Consider the following 14,666-nt stretch of genomic DNA (forward strand, 5'->3'; position numbering starts at 1 on the left):
TAATCTTCAAATATTAATTTGTTGGTTCGACTAATACTGGAAAAATAAGTCAAAATAAATTTCACCCTTTGCAAATATAAAGATATGCATTTCTGTTTAAGAAAAATGACAAACCAAGTAAATCGGAGTCAGGTAGCTTGTCAAAGGACCATCGGCTCATGCTGGAGCTATTCGGAACTGCACTTCACTTTCCTTTCTTCTTTGCCTGATCTATTTTTTCTTGTAAAAAGGCTTTGACTTGGGGGTGCTGAAGTAGCTCCTGGAATTAAAAGAGATCACTGCAGTTAACTGAATTTGATGTTAATTATACGACTATCTTTGCAAAATTAAAATATTTCAAACTTTTAAAACCGATCTTGGGATAACTACTTCGATTTTTACCCTAGGAAAAATGTAAAGATTTATGTATGTGATTAGAGTGTACATCTCAAGAAGTGGCAGCTCAGAGACGGAGTAAGACCTCCGTCTCAAAGATGACTCTTCATTCCTGTCCTGCTTGAATTCATTGTTTTTCCAACAAAAGAATGTATCTTGATTGCGCTCTCTCAGTACGTTTTACTAACATTTTATTTTTTGAAATGAAAACCTTCACTTGAGTTCGACTGAAATTTCTAGTGATTTTGTAATTACACTCGTAACACAGGATACCAATATTTTCAGATAAACATCCGTGCAAAGGTTCTTCAAAAAACAAGTGTCGATGGAATTACTGGAACAGCCCAGTCAAGATATGTCCCTTCGTGTGAGAGATGATGAGTTGTTTGAAAAAACCATAAAACCTGCAAGAAAAACCTCAAATCAAAGACCACCCTGAACGGTACTTGTCTTGGCTCCTAAATTGTCAAACTAGTAAAAAAGAAAGAGGGAAAAACTTCAGAAATTAGGACAAGAATCAATTAAGCACAATGAAATCATATACAGAGTAATTGTTTTGCTACAGAAATTCTAGATGAAGCTGCTCTTCCCATCTGAGAGGGTAAAACATAATTAAGTAATTAATCTGCTTTTTCATTGTGACACTGTTGAAGTTATGGACTTCCAAGCCAGATGACCATGAACTTCAAAATATGCAATATGCATTGTGTTTTACTTAGTTGCCTTCTCATGGAATTGTGACTAGATGGTTAAAACTCATGGATCCGTCGCAAACATTAAAAAAACTGCCTAAAAACCAAGTTCTTTAGTTCAATTAACGAGGTTACCGCCCTTTGAGAAACATGATTAAACGTCAATTCACTGAAGTGGAATATGGATGATGAAAGTTCAAAACACATATCTTGATTTACAATGTATGTGTGGATTCTTGTCACTTAAGTGATTTACAGATATTTAAAATCCTTATCAATTGGGTAGATTTCTAGGTACATTTAATTTTTCTATGAGATACCAGACAAATAATACTTCTTGAACTTTTAACTGAATTTTTTCTTAATGCGCAGGCTATATTCTGTGATAGTTTTAAACAGAAATTTTTATAGTCATTCTTCAAAAAAAAAAAAAAAAAAAAAAAGGCAGAGATTTTAAAAAATTATAATTTAGATGCAAGTCTTGTAACTTCCACCAAACATGTCATTTCTCTCGCTTAGGTTCCATCAATCAGAGATGTATACAATACCTATGGTTGCTCCATTGACAATTTCTGAACGGAAATATTTTCCGAACTATTGAACATGTAACTTGCCACTTAAACAGATCTGTTCAATTTTTACTTCAAGATGATCCAACTACATCAAATTGCAGGACCAAGGATTCTGTGACTAATGGAACTCTGTGTACTTGATGCCTTGCAGATGTTGCTTTAGATCTAATGCTAAAAAGATATAAATGGATTGAAACATCCTACAAACATGTTCCAGACATGTTCCAAACTCGAGAAAAATGCAACTGTAAGACTCAGGTGCAAAATTAGTTCCAAACCTTGAAATAAAATTCACTGCCTTACATTCTCAACCTCGCCTCTATTGGATGAGAAAAATTCAACCTTAAAAAGGTAAAGAAGTACCAGTCTTGGAAACAACATCCTGTTTATTGTCCTGTGTTTCAAATGTACTCTGCAATTAAATATTAGACAACGGACTTTTTATATTTTCTAGGAGAGACCATACAGATCAATTGTTAAACTTAGAGATGTATAGTACCTCCATTGTGGTGTTCCTCAATCTAAAATGTATTTTTTGCAAAGAAAGGTGAGCCAATTTCAAGGCTTGAAATTTTCAGGGAACATTTGCAGAAAAAGAGAGCAAATCAACAGTTGAATAAATTCATTCATTTTCCAATTAAAAAATAGAGTATGATGAGAATCCTACAGAATCGCAACTCAAGATATCAGAGCCTCAGAGTCAAAAGGTACCTAAGTTGACGTTAGTCATTTCGAGATATCAGGGGAAAAGTTAGAAAGCCGAGTATCGGCCCCATCGATTCCAATGTAAATCGCAATTTTGGAGACTCCTTATCTCATGATCGGTGTAAGATAGGGCTACCAAATTTTTCACAGAAACGGAACCATTATTGGAGAGTAGGTAACCCGATTTTTCCAATAATGTGATATAGGTACCTTTTGGCTCTAGGGCACTGGTATGTAGTTTCTAAGAGTAGCTATTAATATACTGTTTAAGAGAAACTGTGTGTATGCTGTACCATTTTTTTAATACTGAGGATATCATCTAGAACCTGTGGATCATCAGCAGAGTCATCGCTTCCGTCGGAGTGACTGGAGCTCTCGCCCTCATTGCTGCTGAGCTCAATTTCATCACCTGCTGAGTGATCCGCTTCATCTGCAGTGCTTCCTGAGGATTTTGGCCTTTTGCAAACTTCGTCATCCTCAGAGCTCCCGCTTGTACTTAGTCTCCGTTTCAATGAATCTTCCGCTGCATTTCCAACCTCCTTCTCCACAACGATGACCGTCCCTTCTTGGTCCTCTCTTGACATTTCCTTTGATATTTCTACTGAATTTTTTGGGGTCCTTCCAGCTTGGCTTGTTGTATGTCCTTCACCATGTTCATCCATTTCAAACTAGATAAGAATAAAATTGGACATTATCATACAATGGAAAAGGACACATGTGCAATACTTGATCTGGGAATTTTAATGGATGCTCAGTGAGGTTACTCAAGAAATCAGAAGGAAGCACGGAATGCAAAAAGGAGCTGAGAGCAGGGAACGTAGCATGAATCTCTCAGAACTCCATTAAACTCCAAAGCAACTCAGATGCTTGTGGAGGACCTCCTGTTAACATTCTGCTGAAGGAAATAAAAACTTGGATAGTATTTGGCCCTACAGATTTACCGGCAAAAATACCAAAAAGCCATCATTTCAGCAACTTAGGGTAAAGAGTTATGTAACAATATCACTACGGGACATGGTGCTATCTACTCTGGATTTATTTTAAAGCAATTTTCGATTTGTAGCAAGGCTTACTTCAGGAGGTACTACTTACTTACTCAGAATTATGTATTACGATCATTTCAAACACTGAAAAACCAATTTTTAAACAATTTTAAACAAATAGTGAAAGTACTTGGTAAAATGGTTACAATCTACTTTCGTAAAACTCACCACTTTCACTTTTAATATTTTACTGTCGTCGCGTTTTGAGACCAAGTCAGGGTCCCTTCTTCAGGACGTGTGCAAAAAGAAACATAAAAATAAGAGGGAAAGAGTACAGATGGAATCCAATTCACAGACGAACAGATAGATTTGCTGTCGCTAAACATTTTTCTGAAGGCCACAATATTAACTTCAAACCGAAACAATTGTCAGGAGGTTACAAAAAACCCAGATGCTAACCATCTACGAAAACATTGAGATGCACAAAGAAAAGGATAGATTGATGAATTTTGAAATTGAGAACGCTGAAAATCCGTTTTTAAAATTAGTTTCAAAAAACAACGCTAAAAAGGACAATGTTGGATATTCAAAGGAAAACAATGATCAAGAGGACAACGCTGGAAATGTCAAGACTGATAAAACTGACCGATACAATGATCACACCAGTGATTGACATGACCGCATGCGTCACGTCCTGAAGAAGGGACCTTGACTCAGTCTCCACACGCGTCGATAGTCTAATATAAAAGGTGAAGGAAGTGGGTTTCACAAAAGTCAATTTTAACCAATTTAACTAAAACCATAGCCGAACACAATGAACACAGCTCTTTTCTGAAACCCTTCATTGATGAAAAATAAGTGTGCTACACAATGCAAAAATGCATTACCCAAGTGTTACATTGTTCATAGCTGTTAATCCATGAACAAATCAGGCAAGTACTTAACTTCTATAAAATAAAAGAAAAATCAAAACCTGCTTGTGATTGACTTTACGTTCGGGCTGATCACCTGCACTTTGCGAGCTTGCTAAGCAGAGAGATGAAACTATGAATATGAAACTCAATTCGATTCAACTACAAGTTGAAACTGAACGTTGTGCTTTGGTAAGTTTTGTAGATTAAAAACTCGGCAAAAACTGGCGGTAACAAGAGGAGGCGACGATTCTTCAACCATTACAACTTTCGAAAGTTCGTGTGTTTGTTTACATGATGACTGATAACACACTCGATTTCTGATTGGCTCTTGATATTGACCATATATACAATGTAGCCAAATCTAGCTGAAAATTGCTTTAAGAGGGGAAATTACAAAGGACCAGTTTGAGTGGGGGGAGGATCTCTCTGAAGTGGGAGTAGGGGAATCCTGCAGAACATGCAGAACCAACTGCAACCGCATTTTCGGCGAATCGGCTTCGCTTCCATCAGCATTCCGCCGCCTAACGATAACGATCTTATCAATCATTTGTTTACGGTGCATTTTTACTTTTGTAAGTGTTATGTTTTGCGGCGAATTCGCAGCTCTTTCAAGTGTTTTGTTGTTGTGTGCGCGAGCCTTTCTTCGATCCGAGTTTCGGCCCTGTTAGGATTTCCATAGCTACATAATTTCCCGCATTATTCGTGATTAAGTTTATGGAATGCACAATGCACCCTTCGCCATAATCACAGCATCTCAATCGATGCATCTTGTTCATCTCGGAAAAGACGCCAAGACTAGCAGACAGCCCCAGCATCTGGAAATTATTCACGTAAGTTTTTAATCCAAGTTGACCTAGGTCTTCTCAGCATTGTTCACTCCGCTCATTGCTTCTATATTTTCACTCTTCGTATTCACTTTATAACTCCTATAGCTCGATACCTTTTTCCTGTGGCAGCAGTGTCAACTGGCATGAATATCAACCACGGGGAACTTCTGGTGTCTTTAAATGTTCATCTAAACAAGTTGATAATTCAGCTGCCCTAGGAACTCAGCTTTCGCACGGAGGGGTGAACACATAAATGGTTGCGTCAACATCGAACTCATTTGAGCTTGTATGTGTCAAAGTACTGAGACATTCTAGAATGGTAGCTTTTGAATCACAGTGCCAAGAAGATTTTTAAATACGTAGGATGATTATTGAAGTTCAGTCTTGGAAAGTGCCCAGGTCGTCTCCAAAATACTTACCCACTCTGGAAATTTATCGTTTGATCTAGAAATCCCCTGTCGTGGAATCATAGGCAAGCTGTTCAGCAGAGACTGATAATGGTTATGCTAAGTTGCTCCTGAGTGATTGTATTTATATCCCTGGTAACATGGAGAATGGGGCATCTGTCGGGGTGTCAACAGATCAAAATTCAAGGAATCATTGGTGCCGAATCAATTGATAGCGCACAATGTGCATAGGCAGAGTGTAAATTCTTGCCTCTGCAATATCGGAGAGCTTCCCTTGCCTGGAAACTTATTTCTGATTGATTGATTGAAAATCACAGTGCTTTTATCGAACTCTCTGAGGATTTTTTCTGAGGTGTTCTGAAAAGTTTATGCTATATCAAATGATATTTGGCAACGTGTGAATATCCACAGGGCGTTTTTCTTCAGCGTATGGCAGAATTGCTCTCTAATGCTGCTGTGCTAAGGAAGAACATCGTATTAACACCCGAGAGTTGCCAAATTTCCCTGGACAAAACATGAATTTTTGAGGCAAATTATGCATGTTTTCTCTTGAAATTTTCATTTATTTTAGAGCACGTTGCTAAAAGGAATGATTGAAAAAGTTAAAGAAAAATAGCCATCCAAATTTTCCCAGTAAAATCTTTTTTATTGGAGGAAATACGGCAGCATCTGATGGCTCATACATGCCAGACTGGGTCCTGCACTGTAAGCTCTCCAACGGACTTCAGGGGTCACGAGAAGGAAACCCGCCAGGTTTCCAAATGAACCGAATCATTGAGCCTGACAGACAATTTGGGCTAGCTTTTGCAATTTAGAGCTACAATTTCTGGCATAGTTTAGAAACAACGTACATGCAATGAGTTTCCCTGTGCACATAAGTGTTTTTACGGACGAGCCAGAAATTTTAGTCCCCAATCGAAAAATGAAGACCATGTCAGACTAGCTCTATTCACCGGTAATTGTTTGGACACCTGGGTTGATTTTGGAAATATCGTCTCTTCTCGGTCACGCCCAGTGAATTCGCTCGAGGCAAGAAAAATATGCCCGCGCGAGTGCGATGGAATCGTGGAACCAACACCACTCGTTGAGCTCCGAATTCCACTCGGGGCGATCTAAATGAGGGCTCGCGAAATAGCGGCTCTTGAGTCGTTGTAGTTGTAGGTAGACCGCAAGCGATATCTGACCGTGTTTTGTCCCCCGCGAATCGCTCTCAGTGCAGCTGATTGTGACCGCCAACGACCTTGGCTCAGGCTCTTGGCTCCGTCGTCTGAGGACAGGATCGTAATTATTAAGTGAGTAGCGTACTGTTAAGGAAAAACGCCGTATGAACATTCGAGAGTTGCCAAATTTCCTTCACTAAAATGTCAGTTTTTGAGGAAATTTATGAATATTTTTCCCTGAAAATTTCAGGAACTTTGGTTGATATTGTGGACGATATACATACATATCAATCCGCTAACTCAGCGCACTAGAGCGCTCTGCGACTCCAAATCGCCATCGGAATCGATCCTCCCACAACTCATCGGGCAGATTACACCGTCTGATCTCCCCCTCCACTCACTCCCGCCAACCTTTTACTGGATGTCCACGCCGCCTGCGGACGAAATTATCTGAAAAATTGGAGGGAAAATATTCATAAATTTACCGGGAAAGTCGTGCTTTATCAAAAGAAATTTGGCAAAGTCTGAAGGTTCATACGGCGTTTTTCCTTAGCATGGCAGCGTAGGTAGTTCGTTTTCATATTTCAATGTAAAGCTAACTTCGTCGAGTTCCAACTTCCAAGTCGATGCCACCATTCCCGTGCTAAGGGTAAACGCCGTATGAACGTTCGAGAGTTGTCTAATTTTCCCGTACTAAATTGCAGGGTTGCCATAGTCAGGGAATACCGAGAAATATGGCCGGGAATTTTAAAAAGTCAGGGAAAATCCGGAAATTTTAGGGAAAACGTCAGGGCAGGTCAGGAAAAATGTTTACAAGTTCGGAATTTCCGGGAAGTCCGGAAATGGTACTGATTTTTCCAGGGCGGTCCGGAAGTACTGATAAAGTGCGGAAATTCCGCACGAAGGTCCGGAATTTTTTCCATTTTTTTTTGTCATCATTGTCGCAATTTGAGCGAAAAATTCAAATTTTGGAAATTTTCCGAATTTCGTCAAATGGAGGCACTGAATTTCTCGGGAATGCACTGAAAAAGTACTGTAAAACTTCTGATTTTTGGCAAGCCTGTTTTAGTAGACACCCTGCAGAGAAAATTTGTTAAATTCAACGAATTTTTTAAATAGTCAGGGAAAATCGGGAAATGTTATGGAAAATGATGAACATGTCACGGAAAAGTTAAACCGCCTTCATTTGCATTCTAGAATGGGTTTGAGATTTCGAACAACAAATTTTGCCTGAAAATTATTTTAAATTATGCCTTCTTAACCATCCGTCACATCTTCAATTCTAAGGGAATTCCACCCAAATGTGTCCGGGAAATGTCAGGGAATTTCATTTTTTAAATTCTGTGGCAACTCTGTAAATCATTTTCCTTTGCTTTCCAGAATTGGTTTGAGGTTTCCAACAACAAATTTTGCCTGAAAACCATGTTTAATTATGTCGTCATAACCACCTGTCATATATCTTCGATTGGCAGGGATTTTCACCAAAATATGTCAGGGAATTTCATTTTATAAATTCTGTGGCAACGCTGGAACATGTATTTTTGAGGAAAGTCACTCATATTTCCATGAAGTATTAACATATTTTAGATCAACTTGCAAAGAAAATCGCCGGAAAATGTTGAAGAAAAATATTCAAAAGTTTTCCCAGTAAATTCTTTTCTTTTTTTGAAGGCAATCTGGCAACGTCCAAAGGCTCACTCGGCGTTCTTCCTCAGCACGCGAGAATAACTAGCCTCTCAAGTACGTAGAAGAATGCACACCAGTAAGTACCGCCGTGCTAAGGAAGAACGCTGTATGAACATTCGAGAGTTTACAAATTTCCCTTGATAGAACATGTATTTTTGAAAGCATTCATGCATATTTTAGGTACGGTGAAATTTCCAGGTATCTTAGATTAAATTGCGTAAAAATTGTCTAAAAATGTTGAAAATACTATTCATAATTTTCCTAGGAAAGTCGGTTTTTATCGGAGGAAATTTGGCAACGCTTGAAGGTTCATACCGCGTTTTTCCTTAGCACGGCAGAGTAGTGTGTGTGTGTGTTTTTTTTTTTTGACATGATCGAAATGGCAAAAACCATCGCATCGGGAAATGAGTAACGATATGACCTCGACCGAGTTGGGACTTTCTCTCGGCTAGACTGCGAAAAAAATCCACCCATGCTGTATCGGTGGCTACAGCAGTGGCGATAATGCAAGTTGGCAACACTGTTTTTTCCATTTAACTCCATTAAAAATATCGATTTTTGTCGAGACAAGCTTCCTCGCCAGGAGTGCATTGTTTTACATGCATTCAAATGGAGGAGAAACAGTGTGTTGCCGATGTTAAAGAATCAGGGCTACAGTCGGAAAACCAGTATTTGCACCTAGATTCCGATTCTTGATTCGTTCAACTCGTTGTGTTTCAACTTTCAAAGTTCTCGCTCTGCAGGTCACTTGCCTCTTTTCAGGGTTGCCACAGTCAGGGAAAACCGGGAAATGTCAGGGAATTTTGAAAAGTCAGGGAAAACCGGGCAATGTCAGGGAAAGTGACAAAAATAACGAAAATGTCAGGGAGAATTTGTGAATTCACCTTTAGTTGATTTCTAGAATGGGTTTGAGATTTTGAACAAGAAATTTTGTCTATAAACTATTTTCAATTATGCCTTCTTAACCATCCACCACATCTTCATTTGTCAGGAAATTTCACCAAAATGTGTCAGGGAAATCAGGGAAATGTCAGGGAATTTCATTTTCTAAATTCTGTGGCAACCCTGTCTTTTGTCTACGGCCGGAGTTGCCGTTGGAAAATTCAGGGTGGCGAGTTCTTGTCAAGTCAGGGAAATCCTGGAAATGTGAGGGATTTTTGCTGCGAAACCTTGAAATTTGTTGTCTCTCAGCCAAAAAAATGAACTTTGTTCTCTTTGAGAGATTTCACCCTTGAAGAATTCCGAAAACATGATTTTTATTAGAAATTGTATGTAGGTAGGGAAGGAAAAGGGCAATGAGGGTATCCACCACGCATTTGGGCAATTTATGCAAAATTTAGCTTAAAATCACTGACATAAGGGAAGTTCAATTTACAAGGTAGTGAGCGCAATTGAACTGGACTTAATTTTACGATTCGTAATTACAATTCCTGGCTCAGTTAAGAAACAACGTACGCACCATTAGTTTCCCATGCACATATGTACATGTTTTTACAAATGAACCAGAAATTTTAGTACCTAATTTCAAAATGTAGTCCAGTTACTTGCCTGAAAATGAGCATTTTATTACGCAGAAATACGTAGTTTACATGAAACGGCAACACTGTCCCCGGCAGACGAAGATTCGAGGGGGGGGGGGGGCGCCCTACCCTTGGACCGGGCGTATGGAAAAAAGGAGTAAGGGAAAACACAGATAGGACTTAAACGAGGAAGAAGGCAGAAATTGACAGAGACGAAGCACCTAAAATATAATTTAATGATAGGAATTTATTCCCGAATTGTTTGATGAATGCAGTGCTTCCCTAGCGAGTATGCCGAAAACGCCACTGATTTACGGTGTATCCAGGGGTAGCGTCTGTGTACACATAAACAACCAGTTCCGTGTATTCTACACCCGTGCGAGTGTCAATGTGAGTGGTTTTAATTTACACTCTCAACTATGAGGGTTTTACATTGTTTGGATAGGACTGTGTGTTGTGTGGCGTGTGCCGAATCTCGCGTTGTTTTTTTTTTTTTTGTTTGATGTTTGTTTTGTCCATGTGTGCTCAGAGCTGAGTCTGTATCACAAAGGGGGGGGGGGGGATGGATCTAGTCGCATAGTAATCCATCGTGCCCGCTTCATTTGAGTTTACCTCTCTTAACCCGTAGATACCGAAGACTTTTTTTACACGGCAAGTCCCAAGTCGGGTTAAATTCATCCGTACTTAAACACGCAGATTCTACTAGTTTTTGCGGTTTCATTTTTGTTATTTCTATGTTTGTGAAGGTAATTAATAATTTTTTTATATTTTTACCAATTTCACAAATTGAAGGCGCGATGACGCGAGACATGAACTCGCAATGCTCCGCTTTATGTTGCCAATGAGGCGTCGCGTCGCTCAGATTCGGGAGGAAAGTCCAAGAAAGAGGTCCGATTACGTCTCTCTAATATTTGGCTGTGCTACTGTTACTCACGTAGACTTGAAAGCATCACAACAAATTAGACAAACCGAAATAGAGCTACGAAAGGGATGCGCGTTGGCGTTGATGCCGGCGCAGAGACACAACTATTCGTTCTTCAAGGATGTCCGTGTTGCATCTGCAAAATGGAAGGCGCGATGACGCGAGGCGTGAACTCCCAGCGCTCTGCTATATGCTGCCAACGAGGTGTCGCTCATTTGCGGGGAAAAGTTTCTCGTAAACATGTGGAAGGAGGGGAAATTGTTAAGGGTCAAAAGTCGAAAACGAAAGAAACGAAGAGAGAAAAGGTCCTCTATTTTAAAAGCAGTGGGTAATTTTGTGGAAAACTGATGAGGAAATTGTGGAAATCGGGCGGGCGTGTAAAAACTTGGAGGCTTGGAAGATTCTGGACCCCTGCGACCGATGTGACTTTGTTCCTCTCTGCATAAATGCGGTCCAATTGTGTATAACTTAAAATCAAACTAGCATGAACTTGCTCGTACGTCAATTTACAGTCTTATTATCGCCGTGACAAACAAGAATTATCAGAATTGAAAGAGGATTTGCCGTACGATACTGGAGAACTTGACTTTCATCCTTGTCGCGTTGCTGTGGAAATTGGGTGATTTTTCGATGAAATCTTTGAAGGAGCATCGGCGACAGCGATTGCGCATCTTCGATAATTGAGGAGTTACATCTCCGGGCACTCGAGCCGGAGGCCCCGGTTAATTATGCGCATGCGCCAGGCGCGACATTAATTTCCCCGTTAAGTGCCATGAATAATTAACCCGGCAATGCGTCTTCCAAATTGCCAAGGAGCATCGTTGCAAAATTTCGTCTCTAAATTTATATTTATAGGGTAGCTCTGCTCTTCCATGCTAAGGAAAAACGCCGTAACCTTCGGCCGTTGCCAAATCTCCTTTGACCAATCACGACTTTTCTGAAACATTTGTGACTGCTTTACTTCCAATATTTTAGAGAAATTGGTCCGTAAATGGAGATGTTGCTTGTGTGAGGAATTTGCGATTTGACTGTTGATTCTTTCGTAAAAGTTCGCGAGAAACACGATAGTGCTACTAGTTTTCCCTGAAATCAACTCCCAAGCTCAAAAAAAGCTCTCCAAGTCGAGGGCGCAATGAAGGGGATATCCCACGCTATCCTGAGAGTCCATCTCTACATCAAAACAAACTCTCCATGCAAAAAGCAAATAGCAAAATACATTGACAGGACTGCCACTTTATTTGGGGACTCTAAAACTGAAAACACGGCAACCCGGCTAATGTATTTGCTCCCTATCTTTGCATGGAGAGTTTGCCTTGATATAGAAGGTGGACTTTCAGGATAGCGTAGAATATCCCCTCCATTACGACCTCAACTTTGAGCTCGGTTTTTGAGCTTGGGAGTTGATTTTGGAGAAAATCAGTGGGACCATCGTATTTCTCGCGAACTTTTATTTAAGAATTAATAGTCAAATCGTAAATTCCTCACACATGCAACATCTCCATTTGATCTAAAATGTTTGAAAATTTCAAGGAACAATGTTCATCCTATGCTTCGAAAATAAATATTTCCTGAGAGAAAATTTGGCCAACATTCGAATGTACATGCGGCGTTTTTCCTCAGCACGGCAGAGCTGGCGTCGCTATAAATCGGAAAGCAAGCTGACCCCAGGGAGGGAAAGCCGGAAAGAGCCGGGAAAAACCGTGGGGAGCCAAGAAAAAGGGTGTGAATACCCCAAATTCAGAGAAAATTGATTTTCGTTGTGTGGAGAGTGGTGAATTTTTAATTGCCGCTTAATTTTGCTGTCCTTTGTCCCTTAAGTGGATCGGAAAATCTTAAAATAATTGAGGCACTCGATGCGAAATGGGCACCTCTCGATTACGGTGTTTCAGAATCTCTGTTGCTAATCAGGGCCGGATTTACCTTCTTGCCGCCCATGAGCCGCCTGTATTTTGCCGCCCCCTTCTCATTCTTTTTAAAACATCTATATAAACCATAATGTGAACGTGCCGGAGGAGGAGGGGTGCATAAAACGCGTTTACTCGTGTTGGACACATTTTTTCGGAAAGCCCCGTCAACACTACTAGCAAAATTTCACAGAATTTAAGGCGAAAGTTAAGTTCTATAAACCTACCTCTGTGCAGACAAGGCCCTCCATTTATAATAAATGAACGAAAAAATTATGAAAGAATAAACATAAATGTGGTTTAAAAATTTGAACTTCCGCCGCCGCGCCGCGTAGACCGCACCGTGTTTGGCGCAATGCGTGAAGTATTCATGCAGTCTTGTAGGCGCTATGCGTTCCAGGCTGCCCGCAGTGACCGCACCGGCACCGCACTGTGTTTGATGCAATGCGTGAAGTATTCATGCAGTTTTTTAGGCGCTAATATGTGTTACATGCTGACCGCTGCGCGCCGAGGGCTTCTCCTTTTCATCTCAATTCCTCGTCATCATTTCTCTCTAAGCCGCGCCGTTCCAGACCAAATTGCGTGTTTGGTTTCTCTCTTAACTCGACTAATTTAAGGTGCTGTCCCTAGTATCACTGAAAGACGACAAAATTAGTAATTACTATACTTCCAGGAAATGAGAGATTTTGTCGCCTTTTCTTGTTTGTAATTTTTTTTCTAAATCCGATTTTTTTTATGGCTACATTAAAAAAAAAAAAAAAATTGCAAAATTTGTCCCCAATTTGTCGCCATGGGCCGCGGCCCATGTGGCCAACCCCTGAATCCGGCCCTGTTGCTAATTAATTCTTTGGAGAATAGTTTAATGGGTGATTTTTCCAGAATCCTTTCCATAGAAAATTGTAGCATCATAAGGAATAATCAGTAACATTTTTAGTGAAATGGATACATTCCCTTTCCTTACAATGAATGAAATATTAGAGAAGACTCTGAAGCACTACAACCGAGAAGTGCCCTTTTCGCATCTAGTGCCTCAATTTTTTATCACCGAAAATTTGAAACAAAATTGATCAGAAACATCATACATAAAGGGGAAAAAGTCCAAAATTCAAGGGAAAATTACGTTTACAAGAGTGGCGAATTTTCCCGGCTCACATCTGATAGCTCCTAACAGGATCGGAAAATCATTGCATCACTTTTCAGTATTCCAATTTGTCCCGTCCGTCGAGGAAGTTTTCTCTTCGGTGAGGTTATACCGCAGAGAAGTTAAAAAATCTCTAAATTTCTGATGCCGTCTTGACCATAACAACGCTCGGATTTTCATATCCATTCCAAAGCCACCGTAATCAATTTTCGTGGGAGATGTTTCTTCTGACTCCTGAGGTAGCAGCATGTGGACACTTGGACAGCCCCTTTACGCTCAGGGTTGTGGAAGGAAGTAAACAAGAGAAAGCGAGTTGAACTCATCCTTGATTGCAAGAAATCAATAGCGGTAACCTAGGTGTGTAGTGTGTGCATTTGCTCAAGTGTGTGTTTATCCTCATGTTTAAAACTGGTCTGTGTGTGTGAGCCAAACGGTATAACTCGCAGAAATACGGATTGGATTATAGGACTTCCGTGAAACCTCATTCTTGGATAATTGCCAACGCGCTACGTAAATCCAAACAAATGCCTGTTTAGCTGATGAAAGCCCGTACATGTGCATTTTTCCGGCTCAAAGTTATCGTTGACTTTCAATTTTTTTTTTTTTTTTTTTTTTTTTTTACGAAATACCTACATTTATACCGACGGCCCGCTTCGAGAGGACGTTCGTAATTGATGCTTGATGCATTTTTGCCGAATGTCTCGTCTCTCTTTCGTCTTTCCTTCTCATATACTGCCGTGCTTAGGAAAAACGCCGTATGAGCCTTCAGGCGTTGCCAAATGTCCATTGATAAACCACGAATTTACTGGTAAACTTATGAATATTTTTCTTCCAATTTTTCGGATAATGTTGTTCCCA

The 14,666-nt window shown here is 40.0% G+C and overlaps 2 protein-coding genes across 5 annotated transcripts in view; one reads left to right on the forward strand and one right to left on the reverse strand.

Moving 5' to 3' along the window:
- LOC109033851 (uncharacterized) overlaps window positions 1-4,522 on the reverse strand; it is a 55,462-nt gene extending 50,940 nt beyond the window's left edge. For 2 of the 4 annotated variants that reach the window (XR_011900022.1, XR_011900021.1), the window contains exons 1-3: window positions 4,301-4,522; window positions 2,638-3,012; window positions 115-259 (exon numbers count right to left, since the gene is read on the reverse strand). Coding sequence is in view for 1 of the 4 variants with exons in the window: in XM_072301377.1 (XP_072157478.1) it covers window positions 115-160 (46 nt within the window). In the remaining 3 variants the exon portion in view is untranslated. Of the gene's footprint in view, window positions 1-114; window positions 260-2,637; window positions 3,013-4,300 lie in introns of those variants that run through there. The other 2 variants (XR_011900023.1, XM_072301377.1) reach the window with 2 other exon arrangements.
- Window positions 4,523-4,686: 164 nt separating this feature from the next.
- Window positions 4,687-14,666, forward strand: part of LOC109033849 (beta-1,3-galactosyltransferase 5) — a 37,159-nt gene continuing 27,179 nt past the window's right edge. The window contains exon 1 of the mRNA XM_019046663.2: window positions 4,687-5,071. The gene's annotated coding sequence lies outside the window, so the exon portion shown is untranslated. The remainder of the gene's footprint in view (window positions 5,072-14,666) is intronic.

Source organism: Bemisia tabaci, chromosome 6 (genome assembly GCF_918797505.1).
Source record: "Bemisia tabaci chromosome 6, PGI_BMITA_v3".
NCBI lineage: Eukaryota > Metazoa > Arthropoda > Insecta > Hemiptera > Aleyrodidae > Bemisia > Bemisia tabaci.